At 44.1% G+C, this 24,476-nt stretch overlaps 1 protein-coding gene, 1 long non-coding RNA gene and 1 pseudogene across 2 annotated transcripts in view; 1 reads left to right on the top strand and 2 right to left on the bottom strand.

Moving 5' to 3' along the window:
- Positions 1-24,476, top strand: part of LOC146650575 (uncharacterized) — a 203,910-nt gene that overhangs the window by 73,213 nt on the left and 106,221 nt on the right. The gene's annotated exons all lie outside the window — the stretch shown is intronic.
- LOC146650584 (olfactory receptor 6N2-like) lies at positions 6,284-7,583 on the bottom strand. The gene is made up of 2 exons (XM_085383563.1): positions 7,580-7,583; positions 6,284-7,065 (listed from the first exon to the last, which is right to left on the bottom strand). The coding sequence occupies exons 1-2, from the start codon at positions 7,581-7,583 to the stop codon at positions 6,284-6,286; spliced, it is 786 nt and encodes a 261-aa protein (XP_085239689.1).
- On the bottom strand, positions 18,245-21,376 carry LOC146650583 (olfactory receptor 11A1-like; annotated as a pseudogene).

Raw genomic sequence — 24,476 nt, 5'->3', positions numbered from 1 at the left:
CTGGCACCCATAAGGTGGTGGTGCGCCATCTTGCTGGAAAAACTCAGGGAACGTGCCAGCTTCAGTGCATAAAGAGGGAAACACATCATCATGTAGCAATTTCAAATATCCAGTGGCCTTGAGGTTACCATTGATGAAGAATGGACCCACTATCGTTGTATTCCATATACCACACCAAACCATCTCTTTTGTTGGTCCAACAGTCTTGGAGGGATCCATCCAATGTGGGTTAGTGTCAGACCAATAGCGGTGGTTTTGTTTGTTAACTTCACCATTCACATAAAAGTTTGCCTCATCACTGAACAAACTCTTCTGCGTGAACTGAGGTTCCTGTTCCAATTTTTGCTTTGCCCATTCTGTAAATTCTGTGCGCCGATCTGGGTCATCCTCGTTGAGATGCTGCAGTAGCTGGAGTTTGTAAGGGTGCCATTTGTGAGTAGCTAATATCCACCGAAGGGATGTTCGACAATGCCACTCTCCAGTGACATGCGGCGAGTGCTACGCTGTGGGCTCTTGCTAAATGAAGCTAGGACAGCCACTGATGAAATGGCCACCATGGTCACCACCCACCTTGCCGAGTTTCCCCCCTCACATATACTAATGTGCCACAAACAGGGCTTTAATATCACCAACCATTCCCATGTTATTATGGTGTATCCATATAAATGGCCCACCCTGTACAATGCCAATTCCAATGAAGTTGAGATGTTGTGTAAAACTTAAATAAAAACAGAATATAATGATTTGCAAATCCTTTTCAACCTCGAGTATATTCAGATGAATACACTACAAAGACTAATTATCTGATGTTCAACCTGATACACTTTATTGTTGTTTTGAAAATCTTCACTCATTTTGAATTTGATGCCTTCAACACATTCCAAAAAAGCTGCGACAGGGGCATGTTTACCACTGTATTATGTTACCTTTCCTTTTAACAACACCAATAAGCGTTTGGGAACAGAGGACACTAATTGTTGAAGCTGCATAGGTGGAATTTTTTCCCATTCTTGCTTGATGTACAATTTCAGTTGCTCAACAGTCCGGGGTCTCAGTTATCGTATTGTAACACATGCAGAATGTCCTTCTGAAGTAAGCAAGGACGTCCCTGAAATAGACCTTACTTGGATGGGAGCATATGTTGGGGAATTAGGGGTTGGGCAGAGTGGCAACCAGTGGCAACCATAGATAATCCTTCTGACCCTGCAACAAAATAATTCTTAAACATTCTTCACTGTTTGGATTTTATCCAGCACGTCACGCAGCCGACTCACAACAGAGGACACACTCTGGACCTGGTCATCACCCATGGGCTGTCCACCAGCGTGTCCTCTGTTGTTGACTTGGCTGTCTCTGACCACTACTGTGTGTTTTTTAACATCACCGGTTTTATTCAGCGGAAGACCTCGGTGCGAACTGTGAGGAGGCGCTATCTAACCTCTGTAGTGGCTGCAAATTTTACCAGGGTTTTAGACGAATGCCCCCCTGTGATTTTACCTGCACCCTGCGATTTGATTTTTAGTTATTTTAACAGCAAACTGAAGAAAAGCCTTGACTCCGTTGCTCCACTCACCACCAAAAAGATTAACGTAAAACATGCATCACCCTGGAGAAACGAAGAAGTCAAAAAACTCAAAAGAAATTGCAGGGCAGCAGAAAGGAGATGGAGGAAAAATAAAAATAATATCAACCATCAAATATTTTCCGAGCAACTTAAAATGTACAATAATACATTAAGGAAGTCAAGAAATTCATACTTCGCCAAAATAATCAGTATTAACAAAAATAATCCCAAGGTCCTCTTTTCCACCATAGATCATTTATTTAACCCTGATTTTAAAAGCTCCAAAAGAACCCCCACAGACTCGCTCTGTGAGCAGTTTGCAGACCACTTCAGGGGAAAGATCAGCGCCATCAGATCTGATATTTTATCTAATCGCAATATGATTGTAAACACATCTGAGGGCTCGATTGTACCTGAGGAGACACTGGACAGCTTTGTCCTGGTTAATGCTGAGAACTTTCAGAAGGTTTTCTCCACAGTGAGACCCACCACATATCTTTTAGATCCAATTCCTTCTTCACTCTTTAAAACACTTTATGGATTTTTTGAGGCTGAGCTTTTATACATGATGAATTGCTCTCTTCAGTTGGGTGTCTTCCCTGCTGCCTTTAAAACGGCGGTGGTGAGGCCCCTTCTGAAGAAGAGCAATTTGGATTGTAATGATTTTAATAACTACAGACCTGTATCCAACTTACCATTTTTAAGTAAAGTCTTAGAAAAACTTGTTTTTACTCAGATTACTGATTTTCTCAATGATAGACAGATCCTGGAGATATTCCAGTCTGGATTTAGGGTGAACCACAGCACAGAGACTGCTCTCCTAAAGGTTCTAAATGATCTTAGATGTAACTGGGACTCCCAAAAGCTCTCAGTCCTGGTGCTACTGGATCTAAGCGCAGCCTTTGATACAGTAGACCACGCTATTCTTTTAAACAGACTGAAACACATGGTGGGCCTCTCTGGTGCTGTACATAACTGGTTCACTTCCTATCTCTCTGACAGAACTTTTATGGTGAGTATGGATACATGCTCCTCTAAGATCCATAAAATGACATGTGGTGTGCCTCAAGGGTCGGTTCTAGGCCCTGTACTTTTTAATTTGTATATGTTGCCTCTCGGCAGTGTCATCAGGAGGCATGGAGTGAACTTCCACAGTTACGCTGATGACACGCAGCTGTACATCTCCGTGTCTCCTGATGACACCAGACCAATGGATGCCCTTTTTAACTGTATCTTGGATATAAGATCTTGGATGGCAGAAAACTTTTTACAGCTTAACCAGGACAAGACTGAAGTTTTAATTGTCGGTCCTGAGGCTCAGAGAGAGAAACTCTTGTCTAAATTAGAGGCATTTTCACTATGTCCTTCGCTACAAGTGAAAAACCTGGGTGTTATTTTTGACTCTGAGCTTGGTTTTATCCCACATGTTAAACATGTAACCAAAATTGGATTTTATCATCTAAAAAATATAGCCAGAGTCCGCACTATTCTCTCTCGGGCCAACACGGAGATGCTGATGCATGCTTTTATTACCAGTCGCATTGATTACTGTAATGCCCTGCTCTCTGGTCTTCCTAAGAAGAATATTTCAACTTTACAACTCTTGCAAAACTCGGCAGCTCGTGTGCTGACGAAGACCAGAGGGCGGGCCCACATTACACCGGTTTTAGAATCGCTGCACTGGCTCCCCGTGTGTTTCAGGATCGATTTTAAAGTTCTTTTTTTGGTTTTTAAATGTCTTAATGGTCTTGGGCCTTCTTATCTCTCAGATCTGCTTTTACCATACGAACCCTCGCGGACCCTGAGGTCCTCTGGTACTGGCCTTTTGATTGTCCCTAAAGTCAGGACACATACTCACGGAGAGGCAGCTTTTCAGTGGTATGGTCCTCGTCTGTGGAACAGCCTGCCGGAGGAGCTCAGGGCCGCAGAGAACGTACATGTTTTTAAGAACAGGCTCAAGACCCACCTTTTTAATTTAGCTTTTACTTAGCGTTTATTTATTTTTTATGCTTATTTATTCTATCCTGTTATTCTATTATTAATTTAGGATTTACCTAATATTTCTTGATTTTATTCTTATTCATTTTTTAATCTTCTTACTCTATTTATATTTATATTTATATTGTATCCTGTTCTTATTTATTTTATCATTTTACCCTGTATACATCGTATTGCGTCATATCTCCAGTGTTTCCTCGGAGGGCGCTCTCTGCACCGGGGCTGTTATTGACTGTGGCTGCTGGGTTTCTGGGGGTCCTCTCAGCCTGGTTGGGGGGCTCCTTTGCCTCCCTCCGGCTGTGTGCCCAGCCCGGAGGCTGCGGTCTGTGACCGGCTCCCGGTGCAGACGGCTCTCTGTTATAATGTTTCCTCACTTGGCTCATGCGAGCCCAGCCCAATTTTTACTCTTTAAGTGTGCGCGTGTGTGTATGTGTGTGTGGGTGGGGGTGGGGGGATATATGTGTATTGAGAGTGTGGGGAGTGAGTTGGAGGGTGGGGTGGGCTGCTTTTAACTATGTAAAGCACTTTGTGCTACATTTTTTCTGTATGAAAAGTGCTTTATAAATAAAGATTGATTGATTGATTGATTGTGTATTGTGGTGTGATGTATATGCAAATGCCAGCCGAGAGCTGCAGCCGCGGAATGAATAAGGATGGCTCTGAATAACAACCTGTGGACCTGTCGTGTCTCAACCACACCACAGTGGTGCCAAAATCCCGGGACGCGGTACGATGGGGAACAAACCAGAGCCAGGAAAGGGGGGAGCTGGCCCAAATGGTGGCCGAAATGGCAGCCACCCAGCTGGAGCAGGTGACGGAGGCACGGCGCCAGCAGGAATAGTTGCGGGACCAGGCTGACCGCCATCTGGGGCAAATCGCAGAGCTGCAATGATGCTCCAGACGTGGTCCACACTGCTGCCGCTAACCCCACAGGTGGAACCTGGTGGTGGGAAAGCGGTGGAGGAGCCGTGTGGGGCACTTCGGCAGCCAGAGGTGGTGGATGAGGCGCATGGGGGTGCACGCTAGCCAGAGGAGGGGGAACAGCCGGCTGAAGGGCTACTTCTGTCGGGAGCAGTGGAGTGGTGGAGGAGAAGCTCCAACCAGAAGTGAACGAGGGGCAAGAGGGCCCGTGCCTGTTGGAGGGGGATGAGCCGCCGTATGAAAGGCTGCTCCAGCCGGGAGCAGTGGAGGAACCGTGTGGGGAGACAGAGGTCCCTGTGCCAGGGGAGCCTGCTCGACCTGGGTCCAAGGTCAAGGCGCGAGCTGCTCCAGAGCGACGGATGACGGCCCCAGCCGGCCATGAGCAGGGTTGTGCCGGCTATATTATAAAGACTCTGGTGTTTCCATGTGCATTGTGTTTAGTTTCACGTCCCCTGTGGTGTTATTATGTTCATTTGTATCAGCTGTTTTCCACGTGTTTCCACTTCCCCTCATCTCCTCCTATGTGTATTTTGTCTGTGCGTTTTCATTCATTCCTTATCTGTTTTTCTGGTTTGTATCCATGTCTTGCCATATTTCCAGGTTTATAAATTCATGGCAGGTTTTCGTGTTTCAAGTTTCTCATGTCAGGTTTCTATGTTCACGTTCACATTGCAGGGGTTTTTTATGTTTAGACTTAGCTCTCCTAGTTTAGGTTATGGGTTAGTTTGGCATTTGCCTTTTTAAAACTGTTTTATCACCCTAGAATAATGTTTACTCTTTCTGTGTCAGCACTTGGGTCCTCCTTCTCACTTCTACACAGTCATCTTCTCCACTAACTGTGAAAGAAGATTTGCAAAACTACAATGAAGTTTATCAGTTTTAACATTAGATATCATGTCTTTGTGATGTATTCAATCAAATCAGTGCACCTTAGTATTCAGTATTAGGTCATGAAATCATTTTGGCCTTACTACTGGAGGCCTTGGCCTTACTAAGGGAGATTACTCTTTAATTTCTGCATTCCCCTTATTCTACTAGTGTACTTCTAGTGCATTGTTAACACTGTCAAAGCATCAAGATTTTGGTTTCAAACCTACATGAGGCCTGTGTGGCCTGTAAGTCCAAAATACAGTACAAGTTAGGCTAAGTTGAAGGTTAATTCTTAATTGGCTGAAGATGAAGAGGTGGGAGTGAAATGCCAAACTTAGTTTGGCTTATTCACATGGGCCTCTATGGCTAATGCTCTTTACTCTTAAGGAATCTTAAATCAAAATTAACCTGCAACAAAATGTTTGTGCTCTACGGATGCTGAAACTATTGATTACTAAATAGCAGGTAAAAACACTGAAAGTATCATGAAGAAATAACTTTTGTTATTTGTAAATAAAACATAAATAAACATAAAACAGTTCTTATTTAGTGGTAGTATATTTCCTCCACAAAAACATCTTGAAACTCCACACAATGCTTATTTAGTTTGAGTTACAGTAAGAATATTGCTGTATACAGTTAACTGATAAAGAAAATTCTCTTGGAGGTTTAACATAATACCTGTGACTTTAATTTATACTACTGGAGTTAGTAGATTTTTTACTCTTGAGTTCTTGTAATTCAAAATATAAAGCATAACATATTTATGTTACAATAAACATGTACCAGAGAAATCGTGATCAAAAAACAGGGAAAAACAGGTTTAAATTCTGCAGATTAAATTTATAACAATGATGCAAAAAACGCAGAATAAATCAATTTCAAGACTTTAATATTTAACAAAACTATTTTTAAAATAGCTTAAGAATCTTAACAATTCAGAATTAATGCATCAAATTTTTTCTTTTTTTTGGCAGGGGGTGGAGAAAGCAAGCTTTTCAGGTGTTTAAAAATTTCCTTCATTTTAAGCCCATATACAAATGGATTGAACAAAGGATGATACAAAGCTAGTTGTAATGTCATTATTAAGCGTACAGTTTTTGGAAAATCTGATTCCACTCGGGCTATAACGACATCATAGCAACCTAAACAGGAAAAGGTAATTAAAACTGTAAGGTGGGGTAAACAGGTCTCTGCAGCTTTCTTCCTAATTTCTTTACAACTTCGATAAGACATTAAGAATATTTTTGTGTATGTGTAAAGTATGAATAACAGAGGGAGTATTCCAAGATCTAGCAAACAAACCAAAGCAAAGGCAGCAAATAATTCTGATCTTACACACTGAAAAGTATAAATTCTGTTGTTACAAAATGTTTCATTTAAATAAAAGGAACACAATTTAGCTTTAGCACTCCCTATTGCTTGGATTGTCATATAAAAGCAGGCACAAGCAAAGCTATGAACAGGAAAATACTCACAGTCTTTTTTTCTCATGATGGTTGGATATTGAAGAGATTTGCATATAGCCACATATCTGTCATAGGCCATGGCTGCCAAGAGAAAAAACTCTGAGCAAGCTAGACTGTAAAACAGAAAATACTGAAAAAGACATGCCGAATAGGATATGACCTGTTTTTCAGATAAAAAGTCATTGAGATATTTAGGGTAAACAGCTGTAGAGTAAAGAGCACCTTTTTTTGCACCATTTGCGTCTGTTACGCAACCATTACAATCTCTGGAAAAATAGGCCTAAATTCCATCAGTTTATGACTTTCCCCATCAGGGGAAATAAAACATTGGATGACTGCTACAGCAACATCAGAAATCGCTTTTCAGCTGAACCAAAATCCCACTTTGGAAAGTCTGATCACAGTAATCCGGGTCAAACCAGTTTACAACAAAAGGCTAAAGACAAAGCCCTACCTGAACTGAAAGTGTGAAAGCTAGCCTGCAGGGACGCTTAGAGGCCACAGACTGGAGCACTTTCAAAGAGGCCCCACAGGCAAAAACTATGAATACACAGAGACTGTGAGTGACTACATTAGCTGGTGCATGTCCATAGACGCCCCTCCCAGGACAGTGCATATGTTCCGCAACCGAAAACCCAGGTTTAATTGTGACGTAAAACAGAAAAATCAGGAAGCGAGAAGACAGAATGAAACCCCAACTTTGAGGCAGCAAGCCAAAGGGAAACAAGGATACCGACCCCAGCCTGCCGCCTCTCACCCATGGCAACTGCAGCCTGTGACAGAGTCCACACTGTAAAAACGATAACTAGTAATTGTTGATTTGATTAAAGTTTTCAAATTAAACTGACTTAGAAATAAAACTTTCCATTTACAACCTAAAAAAGCTTGTCTGCCCAACAAATTTCTTCCATTGTTGTCCTAACTAAGATTTTCTAGAGAGCATAACAAAGATTATCAACTTTTGAGTAGATTTTTTGAGTCAAGTTGGGAACCAGTGGGAAACCCCGTAGATGACTTGCACACGTGGTGAACAAGTTTGAACTAGACCACACGAGCCTGAGCAGACCTGAGCTGTGTGATAGATAGTGGTTTGTCAATGTGTTCTGGACTGAAAACCTGCTAAGAAAATTTGAAGAAACGTGGCCAAAGTTGGATGGAAATTACAATTTTTCGACCATTACGGATTTTACCTGGTCTGAAGTTGGAGTGTATTTTTTGACCATTTTTTGGACAGGACAAGCTGACTATTTGCCCTAGCAGGTAAGCTAACGAGATCTATTATTAGGATTTTCTACAAGCGCCTAGTTTGCATCCTCCTCAGGACCCAGGAGGGTGGATTGAGTCAAACACTGGAAAAAAGGCAAACAATAACATATTTAAGTTATCTAAGTGACTTATATATCATGTTTAAGCTAGCGAAGGACCGCGCGGGAGGGGGGGGGGGTGAAAATGATATGCCAGCTAGCTATCGAAGCCGGTGGTAACAGACGTCTCCGAAAACGTAGAAGCATTTTTGCAAATATGTGTTGTCTTAATAAACTGAGCAGATATTTGAAATTTACACAGCTACATTCTCACCTGAAAATATCTTAAAAGTTTACTTTGTGACCCAGAAAGGGTAATAAGAGTAATATTAAAACTAAGTGGCTGCCGCCATTGTTGGAAACTAGAATCGGCTGGGCCGCGCTATGAATTCTGGCATGGGGTGGGCCACGAAGGATACACCTGACCATCCTTCAAAGCTGTGGAAAGTATTGTATTGTTTTGAGAGCCTTTTTGTTGGTGGAGTATTGATTTTATGTACAATTCCACAGGTAGACGCGACCTGTACTGTCCGACTTTGCACATGCGCAGTAAGGATCAGGAAGTCCGATCTGTAACTCGTTTTTTTTTCCTGTTTTTTTTTCTACGTTATATTGAAATGTTTCATTATTGCAAACATTTTTTCTCAGGCGGAGAGAGGTCGTGGAGTGTCAGCCTGTGGTGTCCAGTGTGTGTGTCCAGGAGAGATGACCTGCGCTGTTTTACTCTGAGGAGGTAAGACTGTCCTAATTTATTTATAATTTAATTATTATTCAAATTGGGCATGATTTATACTAGATTGATTATATTGAAGTAGTACAGTATTTGCTGGGGTAATATTGTGCTACTATTCCAGTCAAGACCCTTGCCAGTGTTACATTGAAATCCTTACCCTGAACCTTTCTTTACACCGAAAATGTGTAAGGAAATTTCTTTCAAGAAAAGATTCCCCATGCTAAATCGAAATTGTGAAACAGAAAGGCAATCTCATAATTTTGACTTGGCGTGGTTTTTTTTTGTTTTTTTTGTTTGTTTTAGTGCTAGAAATAGGACTTCTATAGACTGAGATGGTTAGGGAAAGAATACTAAGGCAGGTCACAGAATCTGATTGGTCACAGATTTTGGTGCAACTTAGAACATAATATGTATTTGCATATTGATACTGGGTTTTGTGGAGGGTATTTCTATTCCTGTGCAAAATACGTATTCATGAGAGATTTTTGAAGTAGGTTTTGCTGTTGATAACGCAGTCAGGCATATAACATGGTGCAGACTGTCCAAGACCGCTACCCAGGGATTTTCTGTGCTGAATAAATGACAATATTTTGGTGAATGTCTTGTTTAGATATCTGAAAAATTTCATCGGATCACAAGCAAAGACCTCCTGGGGACCTTCAATGCATCCCTTGACAAATTTGTGCCTGGCCTGCTGAATCTGTACTGGTCTAAGAAGGGAGCTCTTTGTGAGGAGATGGAAGACCTCCTGGATAAACTTGACGAACAGGTGAGTGAAGTGCTTCTTTATCTGACATTTTTAGAAGTGAGTATACTTTTCTCTTAACAGAAACTGAAAAAGATGTTGGCTTCAAACAAAACACATGTACATGATAGCACACAATCTTTAGAAATTTGTTTTGTCTTTAGTTTTTCTTAGCTTTCAATAATTCATATTTTACTTTTCTTCAGGACACTGACATTTTGGAACCAGTGTTGAACAGTGCATCAGTTGCCATCCTCACCATCCTACAAGATGACGATGCCGATACGTCTGTGCGAGAACATGCAGTTGTGTTGGAAGGAGACATCGTGCTGCATAACATTCCAGATCGCTCTACTGCTTTGGCATACCTCTTTGGCCTTCTGTATGCCCTCAACATTGATTATCCAAAGCAGATGAGTTACACCTTTAAAGCAATTGAGGCCATCTTATTTTGACCTGGTCGGACAATATGATGGTGAAGTGGATAAATCATTATTCGAAATGTAAATTTAAGTCAGATGAATCTGTATTGTTGAGAGTATATGGTGAAAATTTGTCTTGTAGTATTTTAAAAGATTTGTTATAGTGTTTTCCACTTCACATGAAGCATAGAACTGGTGTTTTACCTGTTAGTTTCCTCTTCATTGATGGTAACATTTGTAATAACTTTTAACTTCCATAGTTCATCATAGTAAGCCCATGTAACATGTTAATGTCTGGGTTCATAGGCAATCGTTTGTGGAATTACCCTATTTAAGGTGCAATAGTTATGTTCAGCTTTTACAAGATGGTCAGGGTGTGTGCGTGAATTATTAAGTTGCTGGACATTTTTCTTTTTTGGTTCTGGACTCTGGAATTTTAACGTCTCTGCTGGGGTGCTCAAAGCACCCAAAATAAACTGGCAACACATTTTTGTTTATTTCTTTTTCTTTCTTTCTTTTTTTTTTTAACAGAAATTCACCCTACTGCCCATGACATTCTGAAATGTACTGAAAGCACTGTTGAACAAAATAAATAAGCTTTTAGATAACATTGAATTGTGCTTTGTTTTATTCTATATCTATTTATTGAGTGTTCTCTCAAGTATAATCACAGCATACATTTTCCTTTGTTTATATAGGTACATTTTCAACTCACGGAGTAAGAATTGTATGATTACTCAACAAGAATATCCTTGTTTGGTGAAGGCAGAAAAACATGGCATTGAAACCAGAATTTCTTTGTTAGACTTCCAGGATTATCCTAATTAGGTGAACAAGAAGAACCAAGTTGGCAGAACTTGGAAATCTTAGTTAAGTCAACAACAGTTGCAAAAGTTGAGAAAACTCAAAAATCTCTTGCATCATGTTGCCTTGAAATTTTACGTTTTCTCAACTTTTTCTTTTTTACAGTGCAGGTCCTCTTCAGGGGACTGGTTCCAGAGCACAAGCCATGCGTTGAGGTGACCCACACTATATCTAGCCAGTACCTCTCAAACTCATGCACTAAGTCAGGCTCTTTCCCCACCAGAGAGGTGGCAGTCCATGTCCCAATTGCTAGTCTAGGTAGCCGGGAATCGGTCCGCAAGGCCCTCTGCTCCTGGCTGCCATCAGGCAGACATTGCACACAACCCCTACAGTGCCTCCTGCCAGTGGTGGGCCTACAGAAAGATGGGCCCATGTCCCTTTTTTGGGCTGTGCCCGGCCGGTCCCCATGGACTAAGGCCCAGCCACGAGATGCTTGCCCTCAGGCATGGGCCAGACATGGCTCCAGAGCAGGGCTCCGGTAACTCTGTCCCGGGCAGGATGAACTGTTGCCTTAATTTTCTACTCATAGGGGTCCTTTGAATTGCTAGTTGTCTGGTCCCTCATCCAGGACCGATTTGCCATGGGAGACCCTACCAGGGGCCAAAAGCCCCCCAACAACATAGCCCCTGGGATCCCTGGGACACACAAACCCCTCCACCAAGATAACGTCTGTAGCCAATTCACGGAAGGGTAGCCCCAGTGTTCAACAGCTAAATTCAGCTGGCTCCAAGTCTTAAAAAAAACCTGTTAAAATATTTAACTGCACTGTCTGAATTTAGTTTTTAGGAACACCATAAATAGGGCTAAAACAAACCAATTTATGTGCAGTGCATAGAGATGTGCTGAAAAATCTCACTTTGGTCATTTTACTGACAAGTTATAAAACATGATATAACTACAATGTTGAATATTGAGGAGACAAACAGGACAAAAAAAGAACAAGACTACAGAGAAGATTAATTTATTTAGTGAAACATGATTTCCTGTGACAACCCCACAGCTGCAATGTATCCAGTGTCACCCTGAAGTTATTGAGGTTAAAGCAGTACTTATGATACAGTTACAATGTCTCCAGTGTAACTCAGCTGTTAACCCATGAGGTCTATTTTAAAGCTTCTTATGCATGATATTATTCTAATATTAAATGTACAGAGTGTGTCTTTCACAAATCCAAACTGGAAGCTGGATCCATACAAGATGGGCCATAGAACTGAAGACTTGGCCTCCTATTCTACTTTTAAAGACTCCAGGAACCACATGTAAGCCTGCAGTCTGAAAGGGAAGTGCTCAGAGTTTGTATGTGAAGGAAATTATTTTAAATTAAATTCTGGATTTGACTGGGAGCCAGTTAAGAAGAACTAATAGCAGAGAAATATGGTCTGCGAACTGGACAATACGCACTACCAGACTGGATGGTCCCGGATTGATATGTTCACACTATTAACAAAAGCTCTTATCTCTGCTAAATTCTACACACACAGGTTATTGAATTTACAGCATTTACTCACAAGGAATTTAATTGCTCCTGTAAAATTAAATTATTTGCTTGGATTAAGTTTTTTCTAGTGTGTGACTTATAATAGAAAAATAATTCCATAATCCTGTTCCTTCTAGTACAATGGAGCAGATACCAGTCCTGCTGGAGGTATTGAACTACATGTGCAACTAGTTTCCAGGTATTGTCTAATGCTACCAGTAGTGATACTGCCTGTAGGCAAAATCAAAACTAGTGAAAAAATCACCACCTTGTCGTGGTGGAGGTGTTTTGGTGTCCCAGAGATCCCAGGGGCTATGTTGTCTGGAGGCTTTTGTCCCCTGGTACGGTATCCCATGGCAAATTGGTCCTGGATGAGGGACCAGACATAGAGCAATTTAGAAAACCCCTATAACAAGACCATCAAGGGAACAGTTCACCCTGCCCAGGAAAGGGTTACCGGGGCCCCACCCTGGAGCCAGGCCTGGTGAGGGTGCCCGAGGGCGAGCATCTGGTGGCCGGGCCTTAGTCGGGCACCGTGGACTAAAAAAGGGACATGGGCCCATCTTCCTGCAGGCCCACCATCCGCAGGAGGCACCGTAGGGGTCGGGTTCAATGTGAGTCGGGCGGTGGCCAGTAGCGGAGGACCTGGTGGACCGATCCCCGGCTACCAAGACTGGCAATTGGGACATGGAATGTCACCTCTCTGGTGAGGAAGGAGCCTGAGTTAGTGGGTGAGGTTGAGAGGTACCAGCTAGATATAGTCGGGCTCATGTCAAAGCATGGCTTGGGCTCTGGAACAGCCTCCTGGAGAGGGGCTGGACTCTGTCTCAGTCTGGAGTTGCCCCCGGTGAGAGGCGGCAGACTGGGGTGGGTATCTTGGTATCCCCTCAGCTTGATGCTGGTATGTTGGGGTTTCTCCCAGTGGACGAGAGGGTTTGTTCCCTTCGCCTTCGGGTCAGGGAACGGGTTCTGACCGTTGTCTGCGCTGATGTGCCGAGCGGCAATTCAGAGTACCCAGCCTTCTTGGAGTCCCTGGGTGGGGTACTGGAGGGTGCTCATCCTGGGGACTCTGTTGTCCTACTGGGAGACTTCAGTGCTCACGTGGGCAATGACAGCAAGACCTGGAGGGGCGTGAATGGGAGGAACGGCCTCCCGGATCTGAACCCAAGTGGTGTTTTGTTATTGGACTTCTGTGCAAACCACAGTTTGGCCATAACAAACACCATGTTCAAACACAAGAGTGTCCATAAGTGCACGTGGCACCAGGACACTCTAGGCCACGGGTCGATGATCGATTTTGTAAACCCTGAGGCCATTTGTTTTAGACACTCGGGTAAAGATAGGGACTGAGCTGTCAACTGATCACCACCTGGTGGTGAGTTGGATCAGGTGGCGTGGGAGGCGCCTAAAAGTACAGTGAGGGTGTGCTGGGAATGCCTAGCAGAGGCCCCGGTCCGGAAATTCTTCAAATCACACCTCCGGCAGAGCTTCAACAGCATTCCGAGGGAGACTGGGAACATTGAGTCCCAATGGACCATGTTCAGCACCTCCATTGCCGAAGTCGCTGCAGTGAGCTGCGGCCGCAAGCTAGTTGGTGCCTTTTGTGGTGGTAATCCCTGAACCAAATGGTGGACACCAGAGGTGAGGGGAGCCAACAAGCTGAAGGAGTCCTACTGGGCTTGTTTAGCCTGTGGGACTCCGGAGGCAGCTGATAGGTACCGACAGGCCAATGCGGAATGTGGCGCGGGTGGTGGCTGAAGCAAAAACTTGGGTGTTTGAGGAGTTCGGAGAGGCCATGGAAAAAAACTTTTGAACTGCCTCGAAGAGATTCTGGCAAACCGTCAGGCGGCTCAGGAGGGGAAAGCTGTGTTCTACCTGCACTGTGTATAGTGCGGGTGAAGTGCTGCTGACTTCGACTGAGAAAATTGTCGGGCGGTGAAAAGAATACTTCAATGACCTCCTCAATCCCACTGGCACGTCTTCTGTGGCGGAGGCAGAGTCTGGGGACGAAGGGGATGACCCGCCAATCTCTGGGGGCGAGGTCACTGAGGCAGTTCAACAACTCCTTGGTGATAGAGCCCCTGGGGTGGACGAGGTCCGCCCCGAGTTCCTGAAGGCTCTGGATGTTGTAGGGCTGTCTTGGTTGACATGTCTCTACAATGATGCGTGGAGATCAGGGCCAGTACCCCTGGACTGGCAGACCGGGGTGGTGGTCCCCATCTTTAGGAATGGAGGAATGGAGGGTGTGTTCCAACTACAGGGGAATCACACTCTTCAGCCTCCCTGGGAAAGTCTATGCCAGGGTACTGGAGAGGAGAGGCCATCCATTAGTTGAACCTCGGATACAGGAGGAACAATGCGGTTTTCGTCTGGTTGTGGAACACTGGATCAGCTCTTTATCCTCTCAAGGATACTTGTGGGGTGTATGGGTGTTTGCTCAATCAGTCTACAGTACATGTGTCTTGTGGTCTTGGAGAAAGCATTCAACCGTGTCCCTCAAGGGTCCAGTGGGGTGGGGGGTGCTCCGGGAGCATGGGGTATCTGGCTCATTGCTACGGGCGGCCATTCAGTCCATTAAACAACCGTTGCAAGAGCTTGGGCCGCATAGCCAGCAATAAGTCGGACTCGATCCTGGTAGGTGATGGGCTCCGCCAGTGCTGCCCTTTGTCACCGATTCTGTTCATAATTTTTATCGACAGAATTTCTAGGCATAGCCAAGTGGCGGAAGGCTTTCACTTGGGTGGTCCCAGGATCGCATTTATGCTTTTTGCTGATGATGTGGTTCTGTTGGCTTCATCGGGTGATGGCCTCCAGCTCCCCTTGGAACGGTTTGTAGCCGAGTGTGAAGCCGTGGGAATGAGAATCAGCACCTCCAAATCAGAGGCCATGGTCCTCAGCCGGGAAAGGGTGGAGTGCCCACTCCGGGTCAGGGACGAGTTCCTGCCCCAAGTGGAGGAGTGTAGCGAGTGTAACGATAGCAACGGGTCTTGTTCACGAGTGACGGGAGAAGGGGACGGGAGATCGACAGACAGACGGTGCAGCTGCCGCAGTGATGCGGCCCCTGTGATGAAGCGAGAGCTAAGTGTAAAAGCAAAGCTCTCAATTTACCGGTCGATCTACGTCCCTACCTCACTTATGGTCACGAGCTGTGGGTAGTGACCAAAAGAATGAGATCGCAGACACAAGCGGCGGAAATGGGATTCCTCCAAAGGGTGGCTTGCCTCTCCCTTAGAGATAGGGTGAGAAGTTGGGCTTTTCAGGAGGGGCTCAGAGTAGACAAGGTGCTTCTCCACATCTAAAGGGGACAGTTGAGGTGGTTCGGGCATCTGACAAGGATGCCTCCTGGGTAAGGATTTCCGGGCATGTCTCACCGAGAGGAGGCTGCGGGGCAGACCCAGGACACACTGGTGAGATTATATCTCTTTCTGGCGTGGGAACACCTTGGTGTTCCCCCGGACAAGCTGAAGGAGGTGGCTGGGGAGAGGGATCTCTGCTTGGGTTGCTGCCCCCGTGAATTTCTGGCTCGTATATACATTGGCAAACCAGACCTCTGCAGATTACAACGCTTCAGAGAATAAACATAGTAAATAGTTACATCCACCTACAACCACAATGCTTGACAGTAAGTCGTATATGGAATGAAATATGGGCTGAACACAAGGCTGCCTGTAGTAGGCCAAAAAAACGCATCTTAGCGATAGCAACGGGACTAGCTTCTTACGTAGCAAAATACACAGATAAAGTCAAACAAGCATCACTCTCATCTTACAATACTCGCATGGTAAGTACGCACACAGTATTAACTCACACAGGAATGCAAGTAAATACGTTACTCCTCCGACACACCTCTCATCTGTGCAGAACTGCGCTGAACACGTTCCCAACCGGAAGTACGGATACCGAGGTGCATCATGGGTAACGTAGTATAAAACAGCTAGAGTGAACAAGCGGACTTTTAACACCCTCCTTTATACTTGTCTGCAGGGAGACAGAAAGACATCACAGAAATAAAACATATATATCAGAGGAACCTTCAGTCAAAAAGTAGCACAGACCTTCTCTCTCTCTCTCTCTTTTATAAATGTAGAAGGCGCTCTTTGATTTATCTACAGGAAACTGATTAGATAAAATGTGCCTACTGTCTATGATCGTGTGTGCATGTGTGTGAATGTGAACAGCAATTTTATGCATGGGAGACAAGGAATAGGACAAAAGTAGAGAAGAAAGGAAACCTATTGCACACACACCACTCCTCATTTCTCTAAAGAGCTATAAACACACATCAGTCACTAAGCCTTGGGCCCAGAGGAAACAAAGAAGTAAAAGGAAAGAAAGATTAAAGGGAAAAGAAAGAAGGAAAGATAGAAATAACAGTAACCCACTGACTGCTTAAGTGTGGCCAGCTTGATAGCAGTTTATTTTATTTTGTCTAACATCCATCCATCCATCCATCCATCTTCATCCGCTTTATCCGAGGCCGGGTCGCGGGGGCAGCAGCCTAAGCAAAGAGGCCCAGACCTCCCTCTCCCCAGCCACCTCCTCCAGCTTATCCGGGGGAACACCAAGGCGTTCCCAGGCCAGCCGAGAGATATAATCTCTCCAGCGTGTCCTGGGTCTGCCCCGGGGCCTCCTCCCGGTGGGACATGCCTGGAACACCTCACCCAGGAGGTGCCCAGGGGGCATCCTTGTCAGATGCCCGAACCACCTCAGCTGGCTCCTTTCGATGTGGAGCAGCAGCGGCTCTACTCTGAGCCCCTCCTGGATGGCCGAACTTCTCACCCTATCTCTAAGGGAGAGGCCAGCCACCCTTCGGAGGAAGCTCGTTTCTGCCGCTTGTATCCGCGATCTCGTTCTTTCGGTCACTACCCACAGCTCGTGGCCATAGGTGAGGGTAGGGATTTTGCGCATTTTGTCTAACAGTGTATTCTTGTATTGTTACCATTTTGTGATACTCCCTTTTCAGAACAAAGGGGAGTTTTCTTTTTCTCCACCTTTAGACTTTCTCACAGTTCAGACCATATTGCTTCATAAAACAGTAATTCCAATGTAATCTCTCTAGTTTGTAAGATATTCAGATAAGAATTCATACAATAAGGTCTGATCTAACAGACCTCAAGAACAGTTACATATTCATCGATTTAGTCTTCATCACCTCTCGTACACATATTTGAGAAAAAAAGGAATATTTTTATGAAATGCAATCAGGTCGCCCTCTTCTTTTACACTCCCCTGCATTACTAGTGTACTACTGGTGTAATGTTATCACTGTCACAGCATCAAGGTTCTAGTTTCAAACAGGCCTCAGGCAGGCTTGTTTGATTTGTTTGATTTCTTCACAAAGCTATGTATGTTTAACAATAAAACGGTTTATTTTGTTATTTGTAAATTGTGTCATAGACCACACAACATTTGTCCCTACTCAGTATACAATTTCTAAAAATAAAAGCTCAGAGAGGAAAGATTTAATTTTGTTTTCACAGAAGTACAGCTGTAAATGTTATACATTTTGCAAATTTATTTAAAGAAAAGTAAAAATTAACACTGTATAAAATTAACGGATGAAGAAAACTCTCTGAACATAGTATATGTCAGCATTAGTTTAATTCATTTTGCTGGAATTTGTAAATGTTTTACTCTTGAGTTCTTGTGCTGTGCAGCAGTCTAAAAACCAGTATTTTAACTGTAACTATAACATTTAAACTATAACATTTATGTTACAATAGACATGCACCCTGAGCAATCATAAACAGTAAAAACATTTTAAATTCACTGATTAATTTATTCAAAAAAAGGTGTAAAATATGTGGACCAAATCAATTTCATGAGTTTATAATATTTAATAAGTACATTTTCTGAAATGAGGAATTTATTGACGCATCAAATAATTTTTGTTGGACAAAACAACCTTTTTAGATGTTTAGAAATTTCCTTCATTTTAAGCCCGTATATTAATGGATTAAATAAAGGTTGATACAAAGCTAGCTGTAATGACACTATAAAGCGTGCAGTTTTAGGGAAATCTGATTCCACTCGAGATATGGTTACATCATAGACACCTAAACAGGAAAAGCTCACTAAAACCAGTATGTGGGGTAAACAGGTCTCTGCAGCTTTTTTCTTGATTACTTTACGACTGTTTTAAGAGACCATAAAGATTTTTGTGTATGTGAAAACTATAAAAAGAAGAGGAAGTATCACAAAATCAAAATAACAAATTATACCAAATACAGTAACTAACCTTGATCTTACACACTGAAGAGTGTAAATTGCATTGTTACAAAATATTGATTTTAAATGAAAGGAACACAGTTTACTTTTAGCCATTCCTATTGCTTGGACTGCAATACTGTCAGGGTCCTGGGTCTGAGCGACCCAGGATCCCTGAGCAGTTATGTATTATATTATTATTATTGTATGTATATTTGGTGTTGCTGTCTTTCTCCCTGTTTGCGTGTGTGTATATGTGTTTCGGCGGGCGCCTTCAGGCCTGGTGGGTGTGGCCCTGCTGACGGTCTGGCCACACCTGAAGCCACACACCTGCTGCTGATAAGGCCTCGTCGGGGGAGCTACTTAGGAGAGTCTTGGAGCTCCCACCGACGCGGGATCATTCCGTGAGACTTCATGTTAGTCATCCTGTTGAGCTAGGTTAGTGTGTGTATGCCCGCGGTTATACAGTGGGGCAAAAAAGTATTTAGTCAGCCACCGATTGTGCAAGTTCCCCCACTTAAAATGATGACAGAGGTCAGTAATTTGCACCAGAGGTACACTTCAACTGTGAGAGACAGAATGTGAAAAAAAAATCCATGAATTCACATGGTAGGATTTGTAAAGAATTTATTCGTAAATCAGGGTGGAAAATAAGTATTTGGTCACCTCAAACATGGAAAATCTCTGGCCCTCACAGACCTGTAACGTCTTCTGTAAGAAGCTTTTCTGTCCCCCACTCGTTACCTGTATGAATGGCACCTGTTTGAACTCATCATCTGTATAAAAGACACCTGTCCACAGCCTCAAACAGTCAGACTCCAAACTCCGCCATGGCCAAGACCAAAGAGCTTTCGAAGGACACCAGGAAAAGTATTGTAGACCTGCACCAGACTGGGAAGAGTGAATCTACAATAGGCAAGCAGCTTGGTGTGAAAAAATCAACTGTGGGAGCAATCATCAGAAAATGGAAGACATACAAGACCACTGGTAATCTCCCTCGATCTGGGGCTCCACGCAAGATCTCATCCCGTGGGGTCAAAATGATCATGAGAACGGTGAGCAAAGATCCCAGAACCACACGGGGGGACCTGGTGAATGACCTGCAGAGAGCTGGGACCAAAGTAACAAAGGTCACCATCAGTAACACACTACAACGGCAGGGAATCAAATCCTGCAGTGCCAGACGTGTTCCGCTGCTGAAGCCAGTGCATGTCCAGGCCCGTCTGAAGTTTGCCAGAGAGCACATGGATGATACAGCAGAGGATTGGGAGAATGTCATGTGGTCAGATGAAACCAAAGTAGAACTTTTTGGTATAAACTCAACTCGTCGTGTTTGGAGGAAGAAGAATACTGAGTTGCATCCCAAGAACACCATACCTACTGTGAAGCATGGGGGTGGAAACATCATGCTATGGGGCTGTTTTTCTGCCAAGGGGACAGGACGACTGATCCGTGTTAAGGACAGAATGAATGGGGCCATGTATCGTGAGATTTTGAGCCAAAACCTCCTTCCATCAGTGAGAACTTTGAAGATGAAACGAGGCTGGGTCTTCCAACATGACAATGATCCAAAACACACCGCCCGGGCAACAAAGGAGTGGCTCCGTAAGAAGCATTTGAAGGTCCTGGAGTGGCCTAGCCAGTCTCCAGACCTCAACCCCATAGAAAATCTGTGGCGGGAGTTGAAAGTCCGTGTTGCTCGGCGACAGCCCCATAACATCACTGCTCTCGAGAAGATCTGCATGGAGGAATGGGCCAAAATACCAGCTACTGTGTGTGCAAACCTGGTAAAGACCTATAGTAAACGTTTGACCTCTGTTATTGCCAACAAAGGTTATGTTACAAAGTATTGAGTTGTATTTTTGTTATTGACCAAATACTTATTTTCCACCCTGATTTACGAATAAATTCTTTACAAATCCTACCATGTGGATTCATGGATTTTTTTTTTCACATTCTGTCTCTCACAGTTGAAGTGTACCTCTGGTGCAAATTACTGACCTCTGTCATCATTTTAAGTGGGGGAACTTGCACAATCGGTGGCTGACTAAATACTTTTTTGCCCCACTGTATGTGTCCTGACAGCTGCGTCTATTGTGTCCCCAGGAGAAGTGTGGAGCGCCAGACGGCAGCCAGCACGAGGAGTGCTGAGACACGGGAGCGGAGAGCACTGAGGCACGAACTATTCACGGAGAGACACGACACTGGAGTCAGGGAAAGCACGGGGATTTATTGTTGTTTTGTTCCACCACTGTAAATAAACGCACTGCTTGTACATAGAGCACCGCGCCTGGGTCCTCCTTCCCCACACCCCCCACGGTTTGCCATGCCGAACCGTGACAAATACAGGTACAAGCCAAGCTATGACCAGGAAAATACTCACAGTGCTTTTTCTCATGATGGTTGGATATTGTAGAGGTTTGCATATAGCCATATATCTGTCATAGGCAATGGCTGCCAAGAGAACAAACTCTGAAGAACCCAGAGAATAAATTATGGAAAACTGAAAGAGACATGCTGAATATGATATGATTTGTTTTTTAGATAAAAAGTCAATCAGGAGTTTTGGGTAAATAGTTGTGGCGTAAATAACAACGTTCAGTAGCAATGCTGCAATAAAAGTGTACATAGGTTTGTGGAGATTTTTGTGGATCAAAATGAGGTATATAATAATAGAGTTACTGCAAGTTATTAGAATATATAATGTGAACATAATAAAAAAATAAAAATATCTGTATTAATTTCCACATGTCTATCAAAACTTATATAGGTAACATTTAATTCTTCATCCATTAATGTTTTAAAAAACTACAAAATGTTTCATTAAACAAATTGCGCAAGGTGAATAAATGGAAAATATTGAAAAATGCACCATCATGCAAACAGTGAGCAGTTACAGTCTGTGGAAGGTTTTTATCAGACAAATTAAGCCTCAAGGAGCTGAACACTGGAGGTTCATCTCACCCTTTTCATTCTCTTTTGCTTAGCACTGCACAACTTCAACACAAATTTTTTTTAGCTGAGATATGAAATCTTACACAATGGACTAGATTGAACTGGTTTAACTTGAGAAATGGAATTTAGGATGGATGCAAAGAGTGGCAGGTAACTTAAGTGCTGAAGCGCTAATCACAGAGTTGATTTCATAAGATCTGATGTAGGAGCAAGCTTGCAAGACAAGGACTTTACAGGAATTTCTTTATCTGACCGGGGTGTATTCTGTTCAGTGCCCTTGAGCAAGGCCTCATCGCCAATCAAAATTGATGGGTGATATTACAGAAGCCTCAAACAGAGATAAACCTGAGCTTATCTCAGGCTTATCTCTGCTCTGGCTTCTCCAGTCTGCATGTCAAATATCCTTGGGCAAGATACTAACTATGGGCAGAACTTTGTGTCATCAGAAACTGAATTTAAATAAATTAAATTCAAATTGTAGTTTAGTGTCAGGTGCTCCTTAGGCTTGCTAAAGGCTACTGGTGCTTCTGCGGACCAGACAAAGGGGACTCTACTGGAAGTGAGTGGTGTAAAGGGTGCAGTTACCTGGCTATAGTTGTAAATGAACCTATAGTAGAAACTAAGGAAGCCAAGGATGTACTGCAACAGTTGTCGACTAGGCTGGGAGTAGGCCACTGGGTCATAACCCGCACATTCACTGGATCAGTCTTCACTTGCCGTCTTTGCCAGTCCGAGAAAGTGACAGAGGAAGAATGTAATTCACATTTTTCAGCCTTTAAACCCAACCTGTTCTCCAGAAGCTATTGCAGAATACTGCAGACATGGATGACATGCTATTCAGGGAACTTGAAAAAAATATGTCATGCAGGTAAGCAAAATATTGATAAAAAAAATATAAATTTTTAAGTCTCTTAATACATCATTAATTAGAGCCTTCAAGACATTCGGAGCATTAGGGTGTCACTAATACCTGAAGTGACCTAGGGGTAGTGTTGGGCAAGTTACTTTGAAAAAACAACTAGTTATAGTAACTAGTTACTTCTTGAATAAAGTAATTGAGTTAGTAACTGCATGTCTTGGGACTGTGGGAGAAAGCCGGAGTACCCGGAGGGAACCCACGCAAACACGGGGAGAACATGCAAACTCCACACAGAAAGACCCCGCCTGATGGTGGAATTGAACTCAGAACCATCTTGCTGTGAGGCCACAGTGCTAACCACAGCAGTTTGTGGGGTTAGGGTAATTGATTAATCCAAATTGCCCATAGGTGTGAATGCGGGAGTGAATGTGAGTGCGAATGGTTGTCTGTCTCTGTGTGTTAGCCGTGCGACAGACTGGCGACCTCTCCAGGGTGTACCCCGCCTCTCGCCCTATGACAGCTGGGATAGGCTCCAGCGCCCCCCGCGACCCTGAAAAGGATAAGCATAAGCGAATGGATGGATGGAGTTAGTAACTGAGGTATAATTGGCCATTATTGACTACTTTTGGTTTTACCTCTACATTTCGCCTTGAAAAAACTATTTACCTTGCCTTGTTTGGTATCATTCTTTACAACCTCACATGTTTGAATTGACTTTATTTTTTATTTTAACATACTATATTAAGATAAAATCAAAAATCAGACAAAAAACATAAATCCAGAGTAGAAAAACCCAAGATGGCGACACGTAAACTCTCGGCGTAGCGTCTCCCTCTGGACTGAAATAGGGCTTTGGACAAAAGCGGGCCGGTCTAAATACTGACTCTGGGTAGGCAAACCTGAGTCTACCATGTCCGCCTCCACCTGGACTTTGGATTGACGGGCCGGAGCCTGCCGGTGCCTACTGCGTCTACTAGATTCCCGGGAGGGCAGGCTGGGCCCTGCCCTGTCCTCCTTGTCCTCCCCCGCTCGGACTTGGAGCTAGCAGGCCGGGGCCTGTTGCGTCCCCCAGACTCGGAGCTAATCAGGCCGGAGCCCGCTGCATTCCCCGGACTCGGAGCTGGCAGGCCGGAGCCGGCTACATTGTCCGTATTTCGAAGCTAACGAAGCCAGAGTCTGCTACACCGCCCGGACTCGGAGCTAACAGGACGGAGCCTGCTATACTGCCTGGACGCAGAGTTAACAGGCCGGAGACTGCTACACCGTCCGGACACGCAGCTAACAGGCCGGGCTGGAGCCTGCTACGACGCACCTCCATCTGATCCCCGGATTGCTTAGTCCACCTCCGCTCGGATTCGGAGCTAATAGGTTGGAGCCTTTTGTATTCACCCCCATTTTGGACCCTGGGCTATCATTATGAAGACAAGGACACTTATCGAAGCTTTATTGTGTGTATTCGTGGTTTGGGACTTGGGACATTGTGGCCCCCAGGATTACAGGCCCGTGGCACTGACCTCCCACATCATGAAGACCCTGGAAAGGCTCATCCTGGACCAGCTGCGACCCATAGTAAGACCACATCTGGATCCCCTTCAGTTCGCTTATCAGCCTCGTCTCGGAACAGAGGACGCCATCATCTACCTGCTCAATCGTGTCTACACCCATCTGGACCAGCCGGCGAGCACTGTGAGGGTCATGTTTTTTGACTTTTCCAGTGCTTTCAACACCATCAGGCCGACCCTCCTGGGTGATAAGTTAGCAGCGATGCAGGTGGATGCTTCTCTGGTGTCCTGGATTGTTGATTACCTGACAGGAAGACCACAATATGTACGTCTCCCACAGTGTGTGTCTGACAAGGTGATTAGCAACACAGGGGCACCACAGGGGACTGTCCTCTCCCCCTTCCTCTTCACCCTCTACACCACAGACTTCAGCCACTGCACAGAGACCTGCCATCTTCAGAAGTTTTCTGATGACTCTGCGGTGGTTGGATGCATCAGCAGGGATGATGAGACAGAGTACCGGGCTGTGGTCGACTCCTTTGTCACGTGGTGTGAGCAGAATCATCTGCAGCTCAACGTGGCAAAG

The sequence above is a fragment of the Rhamphochromis longiceps genome, linkage group LG16 (assembly GCF_057381845.1).
Source record: "Rhamphochromis longiceps isolate RC_006_pf linkage group LG16, R_longiceps_female_GT1.1, whole genome shotgun sequence".
NCBI lineage: Eukaryota > Metazoa > Chordata > Actinopteri > Cichliformes > Cichlidae > Rhamphochromis > Rhamphochromis longiceps.
The sequence above is the reverse complement of the archived record's forward strand: the minus strand, read 5'-3'. Positions and strand labels throughout refer to the sequence as shown.